The 24,408-nt window shown below is 44.0% G+C and overlaps 1 protein-coding gene across 4 annotated transcripts in view; it reads right to left on the bottom strand.

The window, feature by feature from the left end:
- Window positions 1-18,493, bottom strand: part of NECTIN1 (nectin cell adhesion molecule 1) — a 542,625-nt gene extending 524,132 nt beyond the window's left edge. For 2 of the 4 annotated variants that reach the window (XM_073566431.1, XM_073566433.1), the window contains exon 1: window positions 18,016-18,492. In XM_073566431.1, coding sequence (XP_073422532.1) covers window positions 18,016-18,103 — 88 coding nt within the window. In that variant the 5' untranslated portion in view covers window positions 18,104-18,492. Of the gene's footprint in view, window positions 1-18,015 lie in introns of all 4 variants that reach the window. The other 2 variants (XM_073566434.1, XM_073566432.1) reach the window with 2 other exon arrangements.
- Between the last annotated feature and the right edge of the window lie 5,915 nt (window positions 18,494-24,408).

The following is a 24,408-nucleotide window of genomic DNA, read 5'->3' as shown; positions in this document are numbered from 1 at the left end:
GTTATTGGGGAGCTCCATAGGGAATTTTCCCATTAATATCCTGGTGGTATACCAGGATTTATTGCCACAAAGAATATGTGTTCTGCACTTGAGATCAAGTTATTCACGTTACAAAATTGTAGACCTGCACAAGGCTGGGATGGCATACAGGAAAATAGGCAAGCAGGTAGGCTTGGTAAGAAGGGAACAACTGTTGGCACAATTATTAGAAAATGTAAGAAACACAAGATGACTGTCAATCTTTCTCGGTCTGGAGCTTCATGCAAGATCTTGCCTACTGGAGTAAGTATGATTCTGAGAAAGGTTAGGAATCAGCCCAGAACTACATGGAGGGACCTGGTCAATGACCTGAAGAGAGCTGGGACCACAATCTCAAACATTATCAAGCTACACCATCATGGATTAAAATCTTGCAGGGCACGCAAGCTCCCTATGATCACACCAGTACATTTCCCGGTCCGTTTGAAGTTCACCAATAACCATATGAATGATTCAGAGGAGGCATGCGAGAAGATCTTTTGGTATCAACGCCACTTGCCATATTTGGAGAAAGAAGAAGGATGAGTACAATCCAAGAACACCATCCCAACCATGAAGCATGGTGAGGAAACATTATTCTTTGGGAGTACTTCTCTACAAAGGGGACAGGATGACTGCACCGTATTGAAGGGAGGATGAATGGGGTCATGTATCATGAGATTTTGGCTAACAACTTCTATCCCACAATAAGAACATTGAAGATGGGTCGTGGCTGGGTCTTCCAGCATGACAATGACCCAAAACTCTCAGTGGCAGCTAAGGAGTTGCTCCGTAAGAAGCATTTAAAGGTCATGATTTTCTATTGGATTCTCCAGACCAGAATCCAATAGAGAATTTTTAGAGGGAGCAGAAACTCAATGTCGCCCAGCGACAGCCCCGAAAACTGAAAGATCTGGAGAAGATCTGTATGGAGCAGTGGGCCAAAATCCCTGCTGCAGTGTGTGCAAAGTTGGTCAAGAACTACAGAAAATGTCTGACCTCTGTAATTGCAAACAAAGGTTTCTGTACCAAATATTAAGTTCTGTTTATCTATTGCATCAAATACTTATTTCATGCAATAAAATACAAATTATGTAAAAATCATACAATGTGATTTTCTGTTTTTCATTTTTAGATTCTGTCTCTCACAGTTGAACTGTACCTACATTAAAAATTACAGACCTCTCCATTCTTTGTAGGTGGGAAAACTTGCAAAATTGGCAGTGTATCAAATACTTATTTTACCCCAATGTACGCAGAACTCTTGTGTATATACAGACCAAGCATTTCCAGTTGCAAGTACGCAAACACCGCAGATGATAAACTATAAGTTTGTATCATGAGCTTTTTCTAGGACATTGCACTCATCTCCTACATAAACACAATGCTCTGAGCTCCAGCACTGACTGTGGTCTGGTGACCTACACCAGTCATGGGCCACTCTGCTGCAACACTTATTGCATTGTAATCCAACCTGCAATGTTCCCTTACATAAATGGTACCCACTAATATTAACTGTCTACAGTCTGGACACTGGGTCACTAAAATACCAGATCTGCACTCTCTCAGACATTATGCATGTCCTATAGAGTCTTGCGGAGCAGTAGTGCAAATTCTCACACCCTGCTCATGATAATGATGGTAACACCCATTTAACCTTGCAATTTCTTACCTACAGTAACATTATAGAATATTTCATATATCTTGCTGTGAATAGTAAAATGTAATGGGAAGTGAGGGGGCTGCTCTGACCACTAGGGAAGTGAGGGGGCTGCTCTGACCACTAGGGGAGTGAGGGGGCTGCTCTGACCACTAGGGGAGTGAGGGGGCTGCTCTGACCACTAGGGGAGTGAGGGGGCTGCTGTGACCACTAGGGAAGTGAGGGGGCTGCTGTGACCACTAGGGAAGTGAGGGGGCTGCTGTGACCACTAGGGAAGTGAGGGGGCTGCTGTGACCACTAGGGAAGTGAGGGGGCTGCTGTGACCACTAGGGAAGTGAGGGGGCTGCTGTGATCACTAGGGAAGTGAGGGGGCTGCTGTGACCACTAGAGAAGTGAGGGGGTTGCTGTGAGAACTAGGGAAGTGAGGGGGCTGCTGTGACCACTAGGGAAGTGAGGGGGTTGCTGTGACCACTAGAGAAGTGAGGGGGTTGCTGTGACCACTAGGGAAGTGAGGGGGCTGCTGTGACCACTAGGGAAGTGAGGGGGCTGCTGTGACCACAAGGGAAGTGAGGGGGCTGCTGTGACCACAAGGGAAGTGAGGGGGCTGCTGTGACCACTAGGGAAGTGAGGGGGCTGCTGTGACCACTAGGGAAGTGAGGGGGCTGCTGTGAGAACTAGAGAGGAAAGAGGGGGCTGCTGTGACCACTAGGGAAGTGAGGGGGCTGCTGTGACCACAAGGGAAGTGAGGGGGCTGCTGTGACCACAAGGGAAGTGAGGGGGCTGCTGTGACCACTAGAGAAGTGAGGGGGTTGCTGTGACCACTAGGGAAGTGAGGGGGCTGCTGTGACCACTAGGGAAGTGAGGGGGCTGCTGTGACCACAAGGGAAGTGAGGGGGCTGCTGTGACCACAAGGGAAGTGAGGGGGCTGCTGTGACCACTAGGGAAGTGAGGGGGCTGCTGTGACCACTAGGGAAGTGAGGGGGCTGCTGTGACCACTAGGGAAGTGAGGGGGCTGCTGTGACCACTAGGGAAGTGAGGGGGCTGCTGTGAGAACTAGAGAGGAAAGAGGCTTGTTGAAGCTACAGAGGAATTGAGGGAGTCAGCTTTAATTACAGGGAAAGTGAGCAGAGTCTGCTGAGATTACTATGGAACTGGGAGCGTGTATTGATGCATTGGGAACTTGGGGTTGATATAGAAATCATGGTGCTCGAAAGAAAAAGTCCTAATTTGGTCCCCACTGCCCTCACCTCCAAAATATATTTGGAGGAGTAGGTGGGCTTTTACCTTCTGCAGATGCACAACAATTATTACTCTACCACAGTGTTAGTGTTCTCACCCACTACAGTACCCCTTTCATGGTAGAGTTTGATGGCTCCCAAAAATGCCCTCCCACTGACAGTACGATATCCCCCACACAATTTGATACCACAGGGGCACCCAAACATACACAAATTATGATGCCCTCATAATTTCTCCACATACAGTATTACAGAACATCCCTTCACATATTATCATGGCTTCTACAGCCCCTCATATACAGTATGATTGCCCAAAAAGCCCCACTCACACATCATCGGTTCCACTTAGTATGAAGCCGCCACACACAATATGATGGCCATCCACAGCCCACAGACAGTGTTATGGCCTCGGCCCTCAACACACAGTATCATGACCTCTACAAAATATAATTGCACCCATTATAGCATCATTTCCCCAACACACAACATCATAGTCCACACAGTACTAACACTAAAATAATAAAACTACTCAACTAGTCCCATTCCCCCAATGTAGTGCTCTGCTCTGTGCAGTGTGGACTGAGGCATCGCACGGGTGCAATCTAGTGACTTCATCGGACTGCTGCACTGAGGCGCAGATGCACAGGCTGTATGGTGGCCTAAGAGCCCTGTTACACCATTGTGTCCATTGGTATCTGTAGACAATTACCTTTCCCAACTCCCCAGTAGACATGAATGCGCAACTAAGGCCTGTTTCACACTTCCGTCTTTTAGAATCAGTCACAATCCGTCAAAGTGTTGAAAAAACGGATCCTATGCAGATTGTAAAAAACCGATGCACCGGATCCGTTTTTTTGACGGATCCGTTGAAGCAGAATTTGGTGGAGAGAGAGAGAGACTTTTCAGTGCCAGAACGGCTTTTGGGGTTAAATTAAATAAAGAGAAATTGTTCTGGCTATGCTCAGTTTGAAAAAATGGAATCCAGCGATGGATTTCATCATATGACGGACGGCGACGGATCCATTGCCCATAGGTGTCCATTCTAGCAGATGACAGACGGCGACGGATCCATCACGGTCAGACTTTTCGACAGAGACAAAAATCATTCCTATGGACTTTTATCCGGCCGACGGACACCTATTTTCCAGTGGCCATCCGTCACTATCCGTCACTAATACAAGTCTATGGGGAAAAAGACGGATCCGCCAGGCAAATCTGTTGGATCTGTTTTTTTCTGCTAACGACGGATTTTTACTGACGCCAGAAAACTGAAGTGTGAAACAGGCCTAAGCTGAGAGTTCAGATGGTCGGCCAGTTTGAGAACTTATTCCTGTCTCACGACTGAGATGACGATCAGCGAAATCGACAACTATCTCATTAGTATGGCTGGCTCAGAATTGTGACGTATTGCTTATTATCTGATGTATTTATTGCTGAGTGACTCTAGTAGAGATATGTCCCACAGAAGGATAGAGCGCTGGCATTCTGGTCAATTTTTCTCCCCCTTGATATCTTTTGGGTGGGAGTTAGGAGACCCCACACATTTCAGATTGTCCAGTGGTCCTGACAAGAAGGATGGATTCAGACAAGTTTTTTTATCAAGGGTTTGGGGGTCTTTCAAGATTTGTTAAGGCTCAGCTTCTAGAGTAATTGAAAATTTTCCTTCCGCAGCAAATCCTTGTCCTAGAGCTGCCCGTGCTTCCTTTGTAATTGCTTTGGTGTCCTTGCTTTATTTTAAATGACGTAAGCAAATTCTCGATGCATAAAAAGCTACTTCCATTCCTGGTGCATAGCCCATCAGCCTATTTGCCATCATCTATGAAGCTGTATTTTGACCATACATTAGTGTCTATTCCCGCGATGTAAATTTGTCACTTAGCAATAAAAAGCAAACTGTAATTTTACCAGAGAAAGTCTTCACTCCATCATGTGATTCTGATTAGTCTTCAAAAATATCAGCTGCACGACTAAAAATGACTCCCACCCGTAAAGGTGCCAGTTTAATAGAAAGCCACAGCTTAATGAACTGGAATTAAACAGGACTAGCCTTTCCGCATGACTAAAATATTAATGGAGAAAAGTCTTACCGGAGCTCAATAACAGTGAAGACAAAAAAATATGTGGGTGGCAGATTATACTCGTACCGTAAAGCCCCATTTACACCGGCAGATAATCCCGTGTGCTGAACAGCGATATAAGCCTGTGATCAAGCAATAAACGAGTGCTCGCTTGATTGGCAGACATATTCACATTGGGTAAAGACTGGAAATGAACATTTGTGCAAACAATCTTTCAGAAATTTCCCAAAACACATTTTAAATAACAGTTTCTTTTCTGTTTCTTATACTTAAATATTGAAATATCAACATTACATCTCCCCATGTTAAGGGTACACTTCTATGGGCAAATTTCTGACGATAAAAGTTGATGGTGATTATTTAAATGCTCTTTTACATATTAACATGCAAACTGTAGAGTGATATACATGGGAAGATATGCTGCACATTATTTTTTAGGAAGCATAAAAAAAATGAAATGATTCTACAAACAAGCTGTCTACCAACCAGCTGTCATGACACAGCTGTCAGGTGACCCAGGATCAGGGTCTCCCTCCCTGTCCCTAACACTAGGGGGTGCCCTAGCTTGCCCTATTCCCTGGGATACTTCTGAAGGTGAAGATGCCAGGGCCACCACCCTTGCCTTATCTCCTAAGTTATCCCCCTGTCTGTTTCCTTCCTCCACCCAGGGAAGAGGGGTGCTACTGTGCACCGCAGTACACCAACCCAACAAACAAGGCTACACAAATAAGGGTTAACTGAAAACATCAGGCATACAAATATTCAATCATATATAACAGAGGAATGCATCGGGGTGTGGAGGATGGCGAAAAAAAACAAAGTAGAGGAGGGAAGGAAATTATCACACTTACAAACCATGAAACAGTCACAGATAATGCCTCCAAAACTCCTTTTCATATCCTCTTCCTAAGCCATGCAGCATAAGCTAGCTCTGACATGGACTTGAATTAGGACTCAGATTATAAAGGGAATGGCTAACCGAGCTCAGCTGAGATCTCACCGTTTCCAACGTGGCCGATTAACCCCTGTACTGCTAAAAGAAATAAACACCATTAAAACAAAGGAGAAATGCTTCATCTCAGTGCAGGAGTAGGAGCAAACAGATGCTGCGGTCTTCTGGCTCCTCTTTGGTGCGGTAACCCAGTGACATCAGAGATCTTCGGCTAATCTGTTAACGGGCCAATAATTATGAATGATTGCGTCTCGTTTGGCCCATTAACGACCTGATTAAAAGGGCTTTTACCCAATATATCCAAATGCTAAACAAATAATTCATCTGGGTATGTTCTATAATTAACATATAGCTTGTATACTTCCTTTGTCCAGCCTCTTGGCATGTAAACCATAGACATCACCTTCTCCTTTACAAGAAGGATTACGAAGCGTTCCGAGAGTTATTATGCCAACATGTCCCACATTTCCAACAATAAGGAAGCCTTTTGTTCCTTGTTCTAGACTTCTTATGGTGTCCAATTGTTTAAGACGCGACTACGAGCCTACAGGATGGATATATTATTGTTTGTTTCAGCCGACACGGCACAGTCCTCTGCCACACCATTTAATAACACTACGAGAGGAAGTGATCTGGGGCATCGTAGATAGAGAAAGCTCCCAGCCACAATAATTGGTTTTAACTGGCTCTTCTGGTTTATAGAGGCAAAATGTTTCGTGACATTCCTGTCTGAAGAACTAGGACAGATTGCGCTATAAAGCTGATGGATGTTACAGTTGTCTGCCACTTGACTGTATTTTCCACCTAGTAAGCTTGTATTGATTGCAAGGAGACGCGGAGTTGGCCTTCTATAAAGTTTTTCCCAGCATGTAAGGCCTGGAAATGGAAATAAAATTGGAACCCCTTGGGGGGGGGGGGGAGGCTGATGTAAAACATTTTTAGACAGGGTTTCTGAAATACTGATGCTATATACCATAAATAATGGGAAATTATCAGCCTCTGGCATGCCAGTGACTTTATACCTGTTGCTAAAATGTATAAGAAATTAGATAAAAGTGAACTAAAGTGTTACATATGACTTCTGGGCACATGCTAAAGGGAATTTGTCACCAGGTTTTTACCTGCCTACCTTATCTGATAGAAGCATGATGTCGGGGCTGAGATCCAAATTCCAGCAATGTATTACTTACTAGGCTGCTTCCTGCACTTTTGATTAAAAAAAGTTTTCTCTGCTGCAGATCTTAGCAGTTCACTGTATGCTAAGCTTTGTATAACACCGCCCACAACACTGATTGGCAGCTGTGTAGTGTGCATAGGCAGAAACCTGCCAATCATTGGTGGAGGCGGGGTTATATAGAGCTCATGAGTGTTGAGGACTATATGACAGCAGTGTTACTAGTCAGAGAAAAAAATAACTGATGAGCAGGAGTTTATCAAAACTACCGTATTTCAAGCAGTTCAGTAAGTGGCACATCAGTGGAATCAGGGTCTCTCGCTACATTATTCTGCTCTCAGATTATGTGGTAATAACCTTCTGACAGATTCCCTTTAATAGTAAAATGCAAATATTACACTAAAAGTCCCAAGTTTGTGTAATTCTCTTCAAAAATCCCTGATATATAGTGATTTGTAACCGGCTCTGGTCAGTGCACTCCATAGATAACAGGAGGTCAGTGATTACACTGATATAGTGCCAAGCTCTCCTCTGTTTCCAAGCCTTACATGTTTAAGATTTTCATTAGGAAAAGGAGTCTTTAGTCTGTGACACACGCACACACACCACACATGCGCGCACACGCACACACTCACACAACACGCATGCGCGTGCAAACACACAACTTGGAGAACAGAATACGTAAACAATGGGCGAAACTGAAGCTTGAACAAGTAACTATATTGATAAGTGAGCGTGTACAGATAAGGTCCCGTAAGTTGAAATATGCAGCAGTTCGCAAAGTTCCTTAGGGTGACCGTACACTTCACTGACCATGTGAGGATAAGGGAATTTTTCCTCGAGAAAAAAAAACGGTTGGGCATTTTGGAACATAACTGCCAATCCTTAGAGAGGCCAACATATACATTAGCTGGTCTGCCAGTTCCAGTTTCGGCCAACTTTGATCCAATGGCCTATTGTAAGGCCTCCATATACATTACACTAACCTGGCCAGACAGTCTAATGTGTATGTGGTATTCGTGACTCTCCCCCGACAGATGATGTCCGATGGAGGAGTCAGGAGAGAGATCTGCTGGCCGAACTATGAAAATTATCTACAATGACTTCCCTTTTGCTGACTTCTGATCAGCACCTTTATCCTCCTGATGAACTTTAGGAAAGAATGCAGAAACGCGTTGAGGCGATTTCAGCTATACAATAAGTGCTATATCTATTTTTATTACAAATCATAGGCGCCATATTGATTTGAATCTGTGTTGAATCCATTTGTATATATACTTTTGATCTACCCCTTACATTTATCAGGAAGAGACTTACCAAGCGATTTTATATCATTTCGTATCTACTGAATGCCATCTGATCTACTATATGCATTTCCACCCTTTCATTTCTTTACTATCACGACCTTAAAGAGATAGGGTAGAATCAACTAGCAGCACAGTGTGAATACAATCTGAGAATAGTTGCCACAATCAACAGGACTGGATAATGTTGATGCCACTGGACTGAAGGTACTGTCACACTTAGCGATGCACCAGCGATCCCGATCAGCGACATGACACGGTCAGGATCGCTGGAGCATCGCTAAGTGGTCGCTAGTGAGCTGCCACACAGGCAGATCTCACCAGCGACATAGCAGCGGTCGGCGGTCACTACTTACCTGTCAGACGAGGCGATGATGACGTCCTCCCGCCCGCGTCCACGCGTCGCTCGTCGCCACAGCAGAAGCCCAGCAGGAAGCTGACGATGAGAAACGGCCCAGGACGCTCTCGCGCGATCAGCGATAACCAGCGGGGGAGCCGGTCGGAGGTAAGTATCAGACACAGCGATATCGCTAGCAATATCACTCCTGCGTCACAAAATCGGTGACGCTTTAGCGATATCGCTATGTGTGAGGGGCCCTTAAGTGGCCACAACTAATAACAGACACAGATTCCTACTATACTAGAAAGCTTTTCTGTCTTCATTACATTTTCAGTGCTGGATTACAGGCAGATCTTACCAGGGATATAAGGGAGAGACATCGTCCATTTCTCGTCGGCCGCTTCCTGCTGGCACCGACGAGCGACGCGTGGACGCGGGCGGGAGGACGTCATCATCGCCGCGTCTGACAGGTAAGTAACGATCGCTGCTGCATCGCTGTGAGATCTGCCTGTGTGGCAGCTCACTAGCGACCATTTAGCGATGCACCAGCGATCCTGACCGCGTCGTATTGTTGTCGGGATCGCTGGTGCATCGCTAAATGTAAAGGCGGCTTTACTCTTTACTGTTTTCTATGCAGATAAACAAGAGGAGACTTCCGCTGCAGTAAGCAGCCCCCCGTAAGGTCTTCCAAAAAACATACGGTCTCACATGAAATACCAATGTAGTGAGATGGAGAGATGAATAACGCAATAGACAGTAATAGGATCGGGCAACAGTAGAACATGGCGCCACAGGAATGTTTTTATACACTAGTGTCTTTTACATTTCTTATGATTTATAAAGTAGCACATTATGTCCAAATAGTAACTGGAAGGCCAAAGACTACAAGTACAGGAGAAAAGCAAAAAAGACCGTCAGATCAGAAAGGATCCCAGTTCTTCAGATCAGCAAGGGTGCCAGAGGTTGGACTAGACCGATAAACATTTTGTGACATGCCATATCAATGCGCCATAATATTCAGTATTGGGAATACTCTTGTAAATGATCACTAGCTTAGCTTATATAATTAACCATACTATGTGATCAAGATTTTCCTCTTTTGATAGCTCCTTGTATCACGGAAACATTTTCCAAGCCATTAGTTTTACTATGGAAATGACTTTCCTCCCGTAGACTTAAAATTGCCCTTACATTTCACATGTACTGTCACCCTACTTGGTTTGGTTTCGCCTCCTGCTCCCTCCTCTGCTCTGGGCGGCGCTCCTATTCTCCATCCATGATGGCCGCCGCTGTGATATGGGAAGTTCAGTGGGAAGTCTAAACCACAGAAGCAAGCGCGGAGCTCCAAGTATGGTGTCCATACATATAAAATGTATATATTTCATTTTCAGTCCCAGGGTGGAGGATCGCTTTAATGTTCTTGGCCTACAACTCCGAACTTCGCATCCCCCGACTATTGAAGCAATAAATCTCCACGATGTCCCCAAAACTCTAGCAATTCCTGTCTGGTGCTCGGATTTATTGAACTAATATTCTTGCATCAATCTGTTCTGTTTTACGATTTCTGCTCTTCCAAAACTAATATTACTCTCAGCAAATAGCCAGAAGTGATGCAATAATTGCAAAATATCTCCCATTTGTATGGGGTGAATGATGGTGAAATCCATGCAGTTTGCCAGAAAACACTTTGCGGAGGTCTAGGAATTTTAAATGAAGCTCCGATATGGAGAAACTTATTAAAGGAACCCATGAACTCTGGAAATGTTGGTTCCTTGCAGATACAGCTGATCTGCAGGCTTATATGATGCCTGGATGATTGACACTGGATGATTATTTCTCAAATTCTCATGGTAGTGACTTATCGTTCACGATAACTGTGTAACGGGAGTGAGTCGAGCGACGGAATGATGTGTCCAAAAACGAGCGTCCATTGTGCATGAAATCATTTAGGGGAGCGAAAAAATTATCATTCAACTTTTGAAAATTGCATAATGTAAATGGAGATTGTTCTACGATTTGTTTGACAAAAAGGAGGAGAATAAATTCAAGTCCCCAACAGGGCTGACCGTGTTCCAAGGCAAGCATCATTGGAACCAATAAATATTTAGGATTACTGAAATTTTTTCTTTTCTAATTCGATTACATTTGCTTTATACAGAAATGTTTGTACAATACTTTATGAATTTGTGTGTTCAAGATATGGGAATGAACACTGAATACACATCATCCACTTCAGATTGTGTGAACGCAGCCAATTCCACGTAACAATGTAACCGTCGCTATTCCACCATCTCACTCACGGTTCTCGTCCTGTGTAAACACTCGTCTGATGTTTGCTAGTCGTCAGTTACGAGCTAATCATTAAGCGTTTACATGATTATTTGTTCGTGCAAATGCGCCCCTGTGGGAGCAGCAGCTAGAGGGAAAAAATGATATATCCTCCCTGCAGCCGCTCACTTCCAGTTATCAGGGCGGTGCAGGGAGTGGTCACACTCACTGCTCACTTTACTGAGAGCGCAATGTAATCATTCTCCGAAACTTTCATCAACAACCTGTGTGTGCAGTGTGTGTCCTAAACAGGCTGTCAATGTGCAGGGGACCGATTACGGTGCATTTAATGTATAGTATAGTATGTGATGACTAACTGCTCCCTGTACCACCCCAATGACTGGAATCCAGCAGGTGCAGGGAGGATAGAAGTTCATTTTCTCCCTGTAGCTGCTGATCCAGTACATGATTTAAATGCTGTTCACCCACAGATTTGCCCTATAACTGCAGGTTAATATTGTACTGGAGGTGACAGGTTCCCTAAAAAATTATATTGGGACATCATGGACAATACACTTATGTTACAGTTCCTAATCTGACATGTGCTGATATATAAGTGATTCATACAGAAGCTCTTATATCTGTGCCCATACACATTATCTGGCTGTTTTCTACTGTAAAATGTGCGGATTTCCATCCGGCTTTTACTCTTGCTGCAGTAAGACCCCAGTGACTGTGCCATATAGGAATTGGGCTTATTATGGGCATTATGACGTCCTCTATTTGAGGCACATACATGATTACTGCTCCCTTATATAAGCTGCACTCCCGCCCTGTGGCCATAAACGCTGCGCTGCAGTCTTTTCACAGTTCCCCTGAATCAATTCATTTTGCAGGTTACTGTATGGGTTGTCAGACAGTGATCCTAGATGATTATTTTTGCTAGAAGATTCCCCTAAAAATAAATAGTTCACAGAGTCCCCGGCCGCTGTGATCTGCGCAGAACGTGCCAGGTAAATGTTTGACTGCTCAGCAGCGCCCCCAAACGAGAAATGAAGCATTGCAGATGGGGTTACATATATGTTAGTACATATCAGTATTGTTTTTCTGTCTTCCTTCTGTTCCGGTTTTGCATTTTCGGAATGTCAGGCGTTCAGATAATTCAACTACACGAGAAATTGAATTGTACGCTGCACATGAGCTAATGCTGATACAACAGAATCATTGTCAAACGGTTACTGAAAATCCAAGAGGACGTTCTGTCCCCAGAATATGTCACTGCTAAACTCGCTTATAAAGAAAAGATGCTTAATACCAAATATACGAGAGAGTCGCCATTCATTGCATCAGCCGTATACGGCGTTTCCCCCAGGTCGGCTCCCTGGCACCGAGCCACGGACGAGAATGTGTGCTGTGCCAGGTAACAGTGACGGGATGCCATGCCTAAATATCAGGCCAGATACATATACATACTGTCCATTATATATATCATATAATATGCTCATCTGGACTCTTCTCACTACATACTTATGTAGCAGAGCTGAACTGGGCATTTAAAGGGATTGTTCACCGTTGGGGCCAATATTTTTTTTTCTTCACTAATTACATCTATTTGTAGCTAAAAATCATTTTTGTAATTGGATTTTCTTAGAAATGTTGCACGGTTTGTCTTCTGTAGCCTTCCTATTGCACTGGCTTTTGTTGGAGGCAGAACGAGTCAAATAAGAATCCCTCAGCGAGATCGTTCTGATGGCTCAATAGAAGAGTTACTAACTATTCTGTCATTTTCTGAGCTCTTCTCACTTGATTTATGACCACATCACAGTTGAAAGTGCAGGAAATAGAAAGCCTGTAGAAGCCAAAAGGTGCAAAATATTTAATGGAAGCCAATAGCAAAAATGATTTTTAGCCCCTAGTATGTGCATTTACGTGAAGGAAAAAAAAAATTGTAGTCGGAGGAGAATAACCTCTAAGTCTTTGGTGCATGCGGAGTTCACTATATAGAACCGCAGCTATCCTTATTCTCGTACGCTCAGCTCTGCTACATTTGGTATAGTAATGACTGTGTGCATGGTGTGTACATTATCGCACTGCCGTTATCCTCAGTCTAATCCGCAGCACGGACGCCCAGACTCCATCTGTCTAATCCCAGCATTTGTGTCAGCCTTGCGCCGTACAGTATTTGTGTGTCACCTCATGCGCTATTGTTGTGTCTGCCTCTCTGCAAGCTGTGGGGTTTTGTTCCTTCCTCACACCTGCATAGGATAGGGCCGAGGTGCAATTTGTCTATTTCAAGTGCATCACAGCCCCCCTATCGTCTCTGCGCTCCATATACCCGCCCGCTGTACTCCACTTGTCAGTCTAAATTAGTGATGTGCGAAGTAATTGCTTGACCTGATGTATTTGTCTGGAGGTTGCAGGAACCATTCACAGTACATTGCTGATGTGCCGAAAACCACTGCGCTGATGAAATCGATGGAGTTTAGTGCCTGAGCTCACGACTTCTAGTCTGTGTGCATCTAATTACAATAACGCTGAACTGTATCTAAGAATTGCATCTCATTCCCAATTAGAAGACATTTTTTGCTTCATGATGGCTGGAGAGCAGTCCTCCATGCAGAATAGGGGTCAGGGTTGTGCAGCGTCCTCAGCGGCAGGGTCTGAGGTCCATCAATGTTGCTCTGTATAAGTGAGCATACGGCCATGAGTAATAGAGGGGGGGGGCTCTGTCCAGAAAAACTTCTAGGAAAGGTTCCTTAAGACACCTCCATTGACCCCACATACAGTAATTCGGCCTAGTTGATAGCTGCTTACCAGCAGGTTTTACCCAAAATCGTCAACGAGGAAGAAAAGCTCGAAAACGTGCGTGCCGACAGTAAACATCCGCAAATCTGCTTGTGCCACAGGGCTTTTTCCATTTAGCACATCAACGTTAGGGCCAGTCGGGGTCGGACTACTGTGGGCGCCATCGGTTGTCAGAACTATCAAAAGTTTGTACCTCTTTGTGTTGGATACTTATTTCGGAGGCAGTATGGTCGGACAATGATAAATAGGCTAGTCACGTGATTTCCAAAATTAAAAGCCAGCAGGGGTATGGCTTGTTTTGTCTATGGTAGATATTTGGAAATCAGCTCAAGGTTTATCGAATTTGCCTCAAATTTAAAATAAAAAATTGATTTCGCTTGGATCAAATATTCTTCTGATTCGCTTTGAGCAAATTCAGCCAAATATTGGCCACTGGCCGCATATTGTGCTGACTAGGAGGCCGGGAAAGGATTCAAATTTTCTCTCTTTTACTTATCTGGCCCTCACCTGTCTTGTCGCACAGCCCCGCTCCAGGATGTTGCAGGATCTTGGCCGCTTCAAAGATGCAGGACATTGGAGGAAATGTCCACACAGGACCAAAGAAGAAGCTGCAGTATGTGTATATTTTATTTTTTATTATTTTACCTGTTTATTATATTCTGAGGCAGGGGGGTAGCTATAATCGGTGCAAAGTGGAGACTTGGAAAATAGGGAGTCCCAAAAAGGTCTCTTTGGCCCATATGAAAAGACTCTTACTATTAAACACCTGTGATTGTTGAGGGCTTGTAGGAGAATTTGCAATGGGGCCCACAAGTTTCAGCCACATCACTGGTCCTCAGCGTCAAAGGCTGCACATTTGATTCACCGAATTTCCTGGTGTAAACTGGAGAATCTGCTCATCCTTAGACCACAGCAATATGGCCTTCGCCCATCTGATAAACACAGCATATCTTAAAGTAATCTTCATTTTCTAACATTGCACATCTGGTCACAAAAGCATCAGACAAGCACAAATCTGCCAAACGGGGGGGGGGGGGGGGACGAGAAAAACAGCCACATTGATGCCAACTGCTGCTTTAGTGATCAGTTCTCCTAGAACCTAACTTGTAGGACCATCAGGAGACCCCTGAACAGCATACCCTGCACACCGTACCATCCACGCTGTACCCTGCCCACACCCATCAGCCACACGGACCTCCTGTACTCTGAACCTGGGTTTCCAGCCTCAGCTCAGACACTGGGTCGCAGCAGAGACCTGCAGTAGAGATACAGAGCCTCAGTGTCTTCTGCAGGGAGAAGGGAAGACAGAGATGTGCTGTTGAGCTTGTCAGGGGAATAAAATGAGGGAGTTTACGAACCATTACTGATTGGAGGAGTCTGTCATGACAACTGCAGAGGTGGCATTGCATCCTGGCCCCAATCATCCCGGTAACACATGGGGCCTTGTTAAAGCCCCCCCACACGTTTTATAGGATTATGCGGAGCTTTTTCTGTACAAGTCTGAATGCACCAAACAAACAGGATTTTCGATCTGCACACAAAGCAATATCACACGGAGGATGCAGCAGAGTCAAATTTGTAATCTGGCTATGATATCCTGACATATAAGCTGCGGGCAGGCATACTGCAGGGACTTAGTGACTTGTGCACCCTTGCTTTAGTTAAGTGACGCACTCAGTTCTGCGCCATCTGCTCAGGGTTATTGAGTGGCGCAGCCTCAGACCATTGTGAAACATGTATAGATGGAATGAGGATATGTGCGTTCAGTCATGTGTCCTAGAGGTCACGCTGGCTATTAGTGACCCCCTGTATTAAAGCTTTCCTGACCTCTGTGCCCCACTGTGCCGCCTAATAATGCCCTGGCCATGTCATAATTACATGATTGCTACTGTTCGCACCACCTGTAGGGCTAATGAGCAGCCGGCATTGCATCGCTGGCCAATATACTCTGCTAATCAGTGAAGATTTCATTAACAGGATTTATGCTAATACACAAGAGCAGGCTGAATATATCATTAACTCTTTTCTTACCATAATATACTTTAATTTTTTTTTTTTTTTTTTACCAGTTCTTTATGTGTCTGTCATTCCAGAGAACTGGTCATTACGGATGGGTCCGTGATTCAGCGGCACTCATCTATGATCCAGTGAATGGTGTGATGGGGACTGTGCATGACTACGGCTTTTAATAGACAGATTATTGTATTATGTCACTTTACGGCCTGAGTCAATGTCACTTGATATGCATTTATTAATTTCTAGGAAAAAAAAAAAATCTGAATATCTCAGCTTTGGCTATAGGTATATACGGTATATACACACACTGCAGCATGGACAGAACATGTAAGGTCACCAAGGTCCATTTATATGGCTTTATTGCTTTTCTATTAGCAGGAAGATTCACTACAATGTAGTATACGGAACAGTGAATGAAGACGTCCAAGCCATCTCTGCTCTATGTAGTGCTTCCATGGGGCTTACAGGCATCTACAGTTACACTAGTGTAAGGAGGACATTGGTGATTTCAGACAAATGACAATGGACATTTCTATCAGTTTGTCTCCAGTCAGTAATGATCTGCTGGGCACTTTCCGATGATCACTTTAGCTTTTTCTGTAGAAATGCAGGGTATGCAATGCCATCTGGACTCAGCCCGTCCGCTCCAATGGATGTCAGCAGGGAAATTAATGGGTTGTTGGATAGGAAATGAATATGATTGGGTTTGATAAGAACAGTACAAGTCAATGGACTGAATTGTGGTAAATGCAGAATTTGTGTTTCCGAGATGCCATTGACATACACCGACTGTGGCAGCCTAAGCTGTGTCTGGTGTCTGTCATTGTTCCCTCCAGTTCTCTGAACACACAGTCAAGTTTGCACATCTCATTATGACAGGAGCCTCTCCTCTGTCTGCTGCATGACTTGTTTTAGCCGGGTCCCTTTGGATACCTCATACGTTGTCGTTACAGTCATGGTGAATGGCATACGAGTGGTCCTACAGCCAGACCACCATCACCCGAGAGGTCGAATCGATTCACCGGGTTTCAGATTTGCAGTGAATTGAGCTAAATTGAAGTCAACAAAGAAAAAAAAAAATATTCAGAGATTCTCTGGTCTGTAGTCACAAACTTTACAGGGCGGAACTTGTTTGCTTGGGAGGATGCAGCTCAGACAGCTGTGGGGCGGCTGTATGGAATCTGCCAAGTCTACTCTCTGCATCCCAGTCCTATCTCATGCAGAATCACCCAGCCAAAATTAATTCTATCTGCTGCCCCCATGTCAAAGAGCAGCAACCCCCTTGGCAACACATCCCTTATTTTAATGTGATTGTGATGGAGGGAGGGACATGTCATTCTCCATATTGGCTGGCATAGATGCCTATTGCACCCTCCCTCCCCCAATAAGGGTCAGATCACAAAGAGCTGAAATTTTGCCTCCAGTTTTATTTTCCGGTCCAGAGAGCAGCACGATCCTCGTTGTCGGAGCGATCCAGTGGTCCTAATGCTCTCTGCACTATGGATAGTGTAGGCTCTGGGAAAGTTCCATGGCTCTCCATTCTCCTGGTCTCATACAAGCGGCGGAGGTTAGCATTTAGGTCCGACTTTGGGAAGAGCCATTTATGTAACAATGTCCGGGATGAGGTCACTCTCGATAAGGCGGCAGGGATACTTCTATTCTTGACAACCTGTTGCCTTCTGAAATTGACATCAGGAGTTAAATCACCACGTGTGATGTCCAGTCCCTAGAGATGGCAGAGCCACCTCCATCACCAGGTCCGACACCAAAATGCCATTCTTCTCAGTGACTTGTAGACCATCATTCATCCATATAAGAGAAGGAAGCCACTGTCTTACAGTCCAGTGCTGGGTCTAGATGGCACATGATGATCTTCTCTTCTCTGGTCACCTTATAAATTGCCAGCTAGAAATCCCCCGACTTCTACAGTGTGTCTTGTCTCTAGCTATGGGCCATTGTGTTCTGGATGCCACCATGCTATCCAGAGCTGAGCTTGGACTCCCAGGCTGCTCTAGATCTGCATGACTCACACACCTGAGTCCACCTGTACAGCACAGTCTGCTCAGCACCCATGGACTCCATTCATTCATTGCTTTATACTCTATATCACCCATCCCAATAAATGTTCTTACTTCTCTACTGCAAATCAAAGTTTGTCTCACCTTGGAAGACTGAAGCTATTACGAGGCTGATAGTCAGGGGCCACCACAAGCAGCGACAGCAGCAGGATCCTCTCCGATCTGGAGCCATAATCCACTGGATAAGCAGCAAATCCACGGATCTAAAGCAGGAGCAACTTAGAGACACTCTCCCCCCTCTTCTCCTCTTCCAGGGACATGTACCAGCAATGCAGAATGGCACAATCCCCTGTGCATGTGCCCTGGCTAACTACTGGGACCAGGAAGGCTGCATCCCCAGGGAGACCAGAAGCAGCAGTCTCCCTCTAAAACAAATGGGGTTCAGCTTTTTCTGGGTCCATGAGTGTTGGGTCCTCCTGAGCCTTGTGCAGAGCCAGCTTCCTTGGACACTTTACACTTTGTGCGTCTCTCCCAGCCCCTGCTCCTGCCTTCCCCTGTGTGACTCTGGCAGTTCTCTTTCCCTCCCCCTCTCTGTATGATGTCAGTGATTGGAAAGCAGGAGGGCTGGGCTTAGGAGACAATCTCTCACAGCTTTAACACTTTATTTTACTGTCCATGTAGGCAAATGCACACACTGTCGCCCATCCCTCTGGCAATGGGCTTTGTTTCACTGTTGCTGAGGGTTTCCATGCCCCTTCTGCTGGGAGCCACCTTAGGAGAGGCACCAGTGGACTTCTGGAGGTGCCATGGGTAGGAGGCTACAGGGTTAAACGCTCCCCTCCCCTCACTGGAAGGGAACAGTCTCTGGAAGGCTTGGTGTGTTCAGACTTGTCTTCTTTGTGCAGATCCAGACCTGAATTTCGGAATCTTCCTGATGTGCAGGGTTCTCAGGAGGTGTAGCTCCATAGGTGTATCTGATGGGGCATTGTCTCCAAAGTGTCTCCCAGGTACAGTGGATAGTGGCTGCAAGTGTGAACAAGGCCAAAAGTTTACAGTGAGCTTGAAATATTGCACATATTAATTCACCGGCTTCCACAGCATTTAATTCCTGTGGTTTTTGGTATAAAATCAGTTACATTATTGTTTCCCTGTGTTTATAAATACAGTTACATTGTTATATGATGTTTATAAATACAGTTACATTGTTATATGATGTTTATAAATACAGTTACATAGACTGAAAAAAGACCTGGGTCCAACAAGTTCCACCTTCCTCCACCCATTGTCCATTCCTGGTCACTAAATAGTTTTGTTTTTAAATAATTCGTGTTTTCTTGTTTTATGAATGCAACAAACATTTGACTATGTGCAGACATTCCATTTTTACAGCAGTAGGTTCCGCGTCATTTCTGCATCTCTTGGCAGGATAAACAGTATATAAAAGGGGCATTTATGCCGCAGATATTTCCCCACTTATTAGCACCTGTGAGATCTGCAGCGAAAACGCTGAAACAACTGACATTCTGCAGAGTTAAATCTTCTGCAAGTCTACAAGGAAAAAATAAGCAACGTGTGACTTCAGGAACCACATTCGCTTTGCTAGCACTAGGAAATCCTCCAGGTTTTGTGACAAATCTGTGCAGAAAATAAGGCAACAAATCTGCCACGTGTGCACAGGCCCTTAGACTTTTCTCACAGTGCACTAAATTTGCAGTTGCATTGTGGTTTGTTGCTTGTTATTATAGATGCAGTTACATTATTCTTTTCTTGTGTCTATTGATGCTACTGTAACAAAATGGTAAAGAGAATCTGTCGGCAGGTTTTTGCAGAGGAACTTGATGTAGGCAAAGAGACCCTGAATCCAGCAATGTATCATTTAGTTTACTGAGTGCAGCAGATCTGACACAGAGTTTTTAGATATAGCAAGAAGCAGTGCTCAGAAATCTTTGCCCAGCCTCACCAGGCTCTGTATATACAGTGTCTATAGACAGTGAGCTGCTTATCACAGAAAGGTGCAGAATTGGACCAGGAGCTTCTGTTGTGTCAAAGCAATGATAAGCTCCTGGTGCTAAAACAATCATTGCACATAAGCAAAACTGCAGAGCTTGATAAGAGAGACAGCGCTGAAATCTGTGTTTTAAGCCCTACTTAGGCTAGTTTCACACTAGCGTATTTTCCATGCAGCGCACGGCGCCGCTAAGCCCCGCCCCCTGCCGGCCCCATCCGGTCATCGCCGCTTGCTATCACACACGGCCGCATGCGATCTGCGCACCCTATCTTTAGCATAGGGTGCGCAGGCCGTGCGCTAGTAGGATTTTAGCGTGCGCTGTGCACTTTTGAAGGTGCGCCGAGCGCACCAAAATGCAACATGGTGCGTTCGGCGCACACGGGCGCACCTTCAAAAGTGCGCAGCGCACTCTAAAATCCTACTAGAGCACGGCCAGCGCACGGTCTGCGCACCCTATGCTAAAGATAGGGTGCGCAGATCGCATGCGGCCGTGTGCGATAGTAGGCGGCAATGACCGGATGGGGCGGGCAGGGAGCCAGCAGGGGGCGAGTCTTAGGGGCGCCGTGCGCTGCATGGAAAATACGCTAATGTGAAACTAGCCTTAATGCTGTCTTCAGATTACATAGCAAAGACCTGCTGACAGATTGTAAGATAATAAAATGATCCAAATTCTAATACATTTTCTGTTGTAACAGACATTTATGTCTCATCTTATGAGCAGGATCTCACATCAGATGTCTTTCCACTCTTCAACATGTGGGGAGGAAGGTTAAATACTCAGAAATAAAAGAAAAATCTTTTTAATCTTACTGCAATTTAACTATTAAATACACACACACACTATATATATATATATATATATATATACACAGTGGCACTTAAAAATGTGGGCATCCCTCGTCAAAAATTACTGTTATTGTGAATAGTTAAGCAAGTTGAAGATGAAATGATTTCTAAAATGCCTAAAGTTAACAATGACAAATTTCCATTGTATTTTACTATATATGTATATATATATATATATATATACTGTATATATCTTTTACATTTTAAAAATTAGAAAAAAAAATGGAAATGGGTGCATTCAAAAGTTTGGGCACCCTGCATGGCTAGTAGCACCCCCTTTTCAAAGTACAACAGCTTATAAATACTTTTTGTAGCCAGACAAGAGTTTTTCAATTCTTCTTTTAGGGATTATCATCCATTCTACCTTGTAAAAATTTTTCCCGTTCTGTGAGATTCCTGAGTCATCTTGCATTCACTGCTATTTTGAGGTCTAGCCACAGATTTTCAATGATGGGGACTGTGAGGGCCATTGTAAAACCTTCAGCTTGCACCTGTTCAGGTTGTCTTTTGTGGATTTTGACGTGTGTTTAGGATCATTATCCATATGTAGACACAATCCTCTTTGCAACTTCATCTTTTTTTCAGATGGTGTTATGTTTGAACCAAAGAGTTCTATTTTAACCTCATCGGTCCACAGGACTTGTTTCCAAAATGCATCAGGCTTGTTTATATGTTCTTTGGCACATTTCTGAAGCTCAATTTTATGGTGAGGACGCAGGAAAGGTTTTCCTCTCATGACTCTCCCATGAAGACCATATTTGTGCAATTGTCTCTGAATAGTAGAACAATATACCACAACTCCAGAGTCTGCAAAATCTTTCTGATGGTCTTTTGCAGTTGAATGGGGGTTCTGATTTGCCTCTCCTGCAATCCTACAAACAATTCTCACTGAAATTTTGCTTGGTCTTCCAGATCTTGTCTTGACCTCCACTGTTCCTGTTCAAACGAGCCTGTCATCAGGATTTTGCTAATTAAACTACAAACATTGTCAGGTTGGCGCTATTACACTGATTAAAATGATACTTGGGTAGATTAAATCCATCTTGTGGTAGTACTTTCATCTGTATTTGCAGTTTTCAAGGCTTTGGGGCGACCTGTGGGCAGGTCTTTATTTGGTGCTCTGTTCTCATATTCATATTTAAAAAAATGTAACTACAACAAAATGGCAGCGGTGCATGTGCAGTAGCATCTATCACTTGCTGATAGATCAGTTTGCGCAACCGGTGCTATGTTGTTGTAGAAAAAAAATCTATTTGCGATAGATGCTACTGCACAAGCGCCACCACCCGTGCCCTTTTACTTTTGTTATTTTTAAAATTAAAAAAGTCAATTTTTTTTTTGCCTACAATACAAAGGAAATGTGTCAACTTTACCTTTACAGTAGGCCTTTTAGCGATCATTTCATCTTCAACTTGCTTAAGGGTATGTGCAAACGTTTTGCCCTCTGTGGATCCGCAGCAGATATGCAAGTGATGTACAGTACCATTTTAGCCTTTGTAAAAAAAAAAAAAAAAAAAACGCTGTGCACATGCTGCGGATTTTTCCGCGGATTAGAAACTGAAGCATGTCACTTCTTTTGTGCAGATCCACAGCATTTTGAGACTTGCTCCATAATTAGAATCCGCAGGTCTCAAAACGCAGGAGAAATCAGCACAAAAACTTCCGCAGTAAATCTGCACTAAATCCAGAGGATTTAGCAAAATCCACTCCGATAATTCCACAGCAAATTCCCCAACGTGTGCACATACCCTAACTGCTCACAATAACAGTCATTTTGACTAGAGGTGACCAAACTTTTTCATCCCACTATATGTGTGTATTAGTAGAACGGCATAATAGAAAAGTAATAATGATGGCTGCAAGGCTTCCCAAACAATTCTCCACTTGCAATATACAGTATAGAGAAAAATAAAAAAATGCAACTCTCCAAAATATGCAAAGGGGATAGCGACCTTTGATGAACCCATGTGGCGTGGCAACGTTTAGAAGTTACATAAAGGCTCGGTGTAGCTGAAACGTTGCCTCGCCACATGGGTTAAATAAAGTCCCCACTCTTTCTTTTGCATATTTTGGAGTGCTGACTTTTTTACCTTGTTCTCTGTGTATATATACACACACATATATATATATATATTGTTTATTTGAGATAACTGGTAACTTGACAATTTTCAAGAAAACTTGCAAGCGTAAGGTTTGTGTAGCCCAGGGAATGATGCAGCGATCTTGCAGTTGTATCCCACAGGAATGCAGCACTGAGTCAAACAATAGTGCGGAATAGAACCCAATGCAACTGCAATTAATCAAGCGAGAGCTAATGTTGTGTAGCGAGATGCTGTCACGAATTAATTACACCCATGGAAGTCAATAAGAGAAACTGTTGCTGTCACATGACAGTAGTTTTACCGTAGGATAACTGTTCAGGCATTTCTAGACCCACATTACACTGCAGTCCCCAGAATGCAATTTCTGATTTAGGTAACAGCTGCTTCCATAGAATCGTATTGCGTCCAGCAATGTCTGATGTGGCAGGAACGAGATACTCAGGCGCACACAAGTTGCAACAAATTTTCACAATGTAGCGTTGCTGTAAGACTGTGATCAGTAGTGAATGTTGTGTAACAATTAGTATGAAAACTCTTAAGGCCACAAAACCTAATTACTTCTAGATATGGATCCAGCCCATCAAAAATTGCTAAGCATAAATCATACGGATCTCATTGTCGTTTCAACCTTGGGCCTAATTTCACATGAGTGTATCTCAAGGTCTGTATATGGATCACAATGGCCGACCCAAACTAACCGCCTCAAATACATCTATGAGTCTGTAGGTTTGGGTTGGGAGACTTGTGGTCATTCCGGGCACTGTGATCTTTTTACAGACTGCAAAATGAATTTGTTTGAACCTGGTCTTAAGATGAATTCAGATGTTCTTGAAAGGACTGGCCATTAATCTCCAGAATGTAACTGCTGAGTTCAAGTTAAAAGCCAGGCGATCAGTCCGTACACTATAGTCCATACACAGAACATGACTTCTGCAGTTTGCCTTATCTTGGCCATACACAAAATATAAAAGCTGGTGAACAGTCCTGGCGAGATCACCTGATGACCTTGTGGATAAAGCCTCCTGGTTCTCCTCAGACAAGAGAAGGATTGTGGGGTTTGGAATTAAGCATGAATTGGAGGAAAGCCAATGCCACAGGGATCTGTCTCCTATTAAAACAAACACGATCAACTGGGAATTTGATTTGCTGACACTAGGGAAAAAAAAAAGACAGCACTCTCTAAGTGTAATAATCATAGAATCATAGAATGGTAGAGTTGGAAGTGACCTTGTGGGTCATCTTGTCCAACCCCCTGCTCAAAGCAGGATTCATTAAATCATCTTAGACAGATGTCTGTCTAGCCTCTGTTTGAAGACTTCTATTGAAAGAGAACTCACCACCTCTCGTGGCAGCATGTTCCACTCATTAATCACTGTGAAAAAGTTTTTTCTAATATCTAATCATTGTCTCCTCCCATTCAGTTTCATCCCATTGCTTTTAGTCTTTCCTTGTGCAAATGAGAATAAAGATGATCCTTCTGCAATGTGACAGCCCTTGAGATATTTGTAGACAGCTATTAAGTCTCCTCTCAGTCTTCTCTTCTGCAAGCTAAACATTCCCAAATCTTTTAACCGTTCCTCC

Source organism: Dendrobates tinctorius, unplaced genomic scaffold, assembly GCF_039654945.1.
Source record: "Dendrobates tinctorius isolate UK_male_01 unplaced genomic scaffold, ASM3965494v1 ptg000018l, whole genome shotgun sequence".
Classification (NCBI taxonomy): domain Eukaryota; kingdom Metazoa; phylum Chordata; class Amphibia; order Anura; family Dendrobatidae; genus Dendrobates; species Dendrobates tinctorius.
The sequence above is the reverse complement of the archived record's forward strand: the minus strand, read 5'-3'. Positions and strand labels throughout refer to the sequence as shown.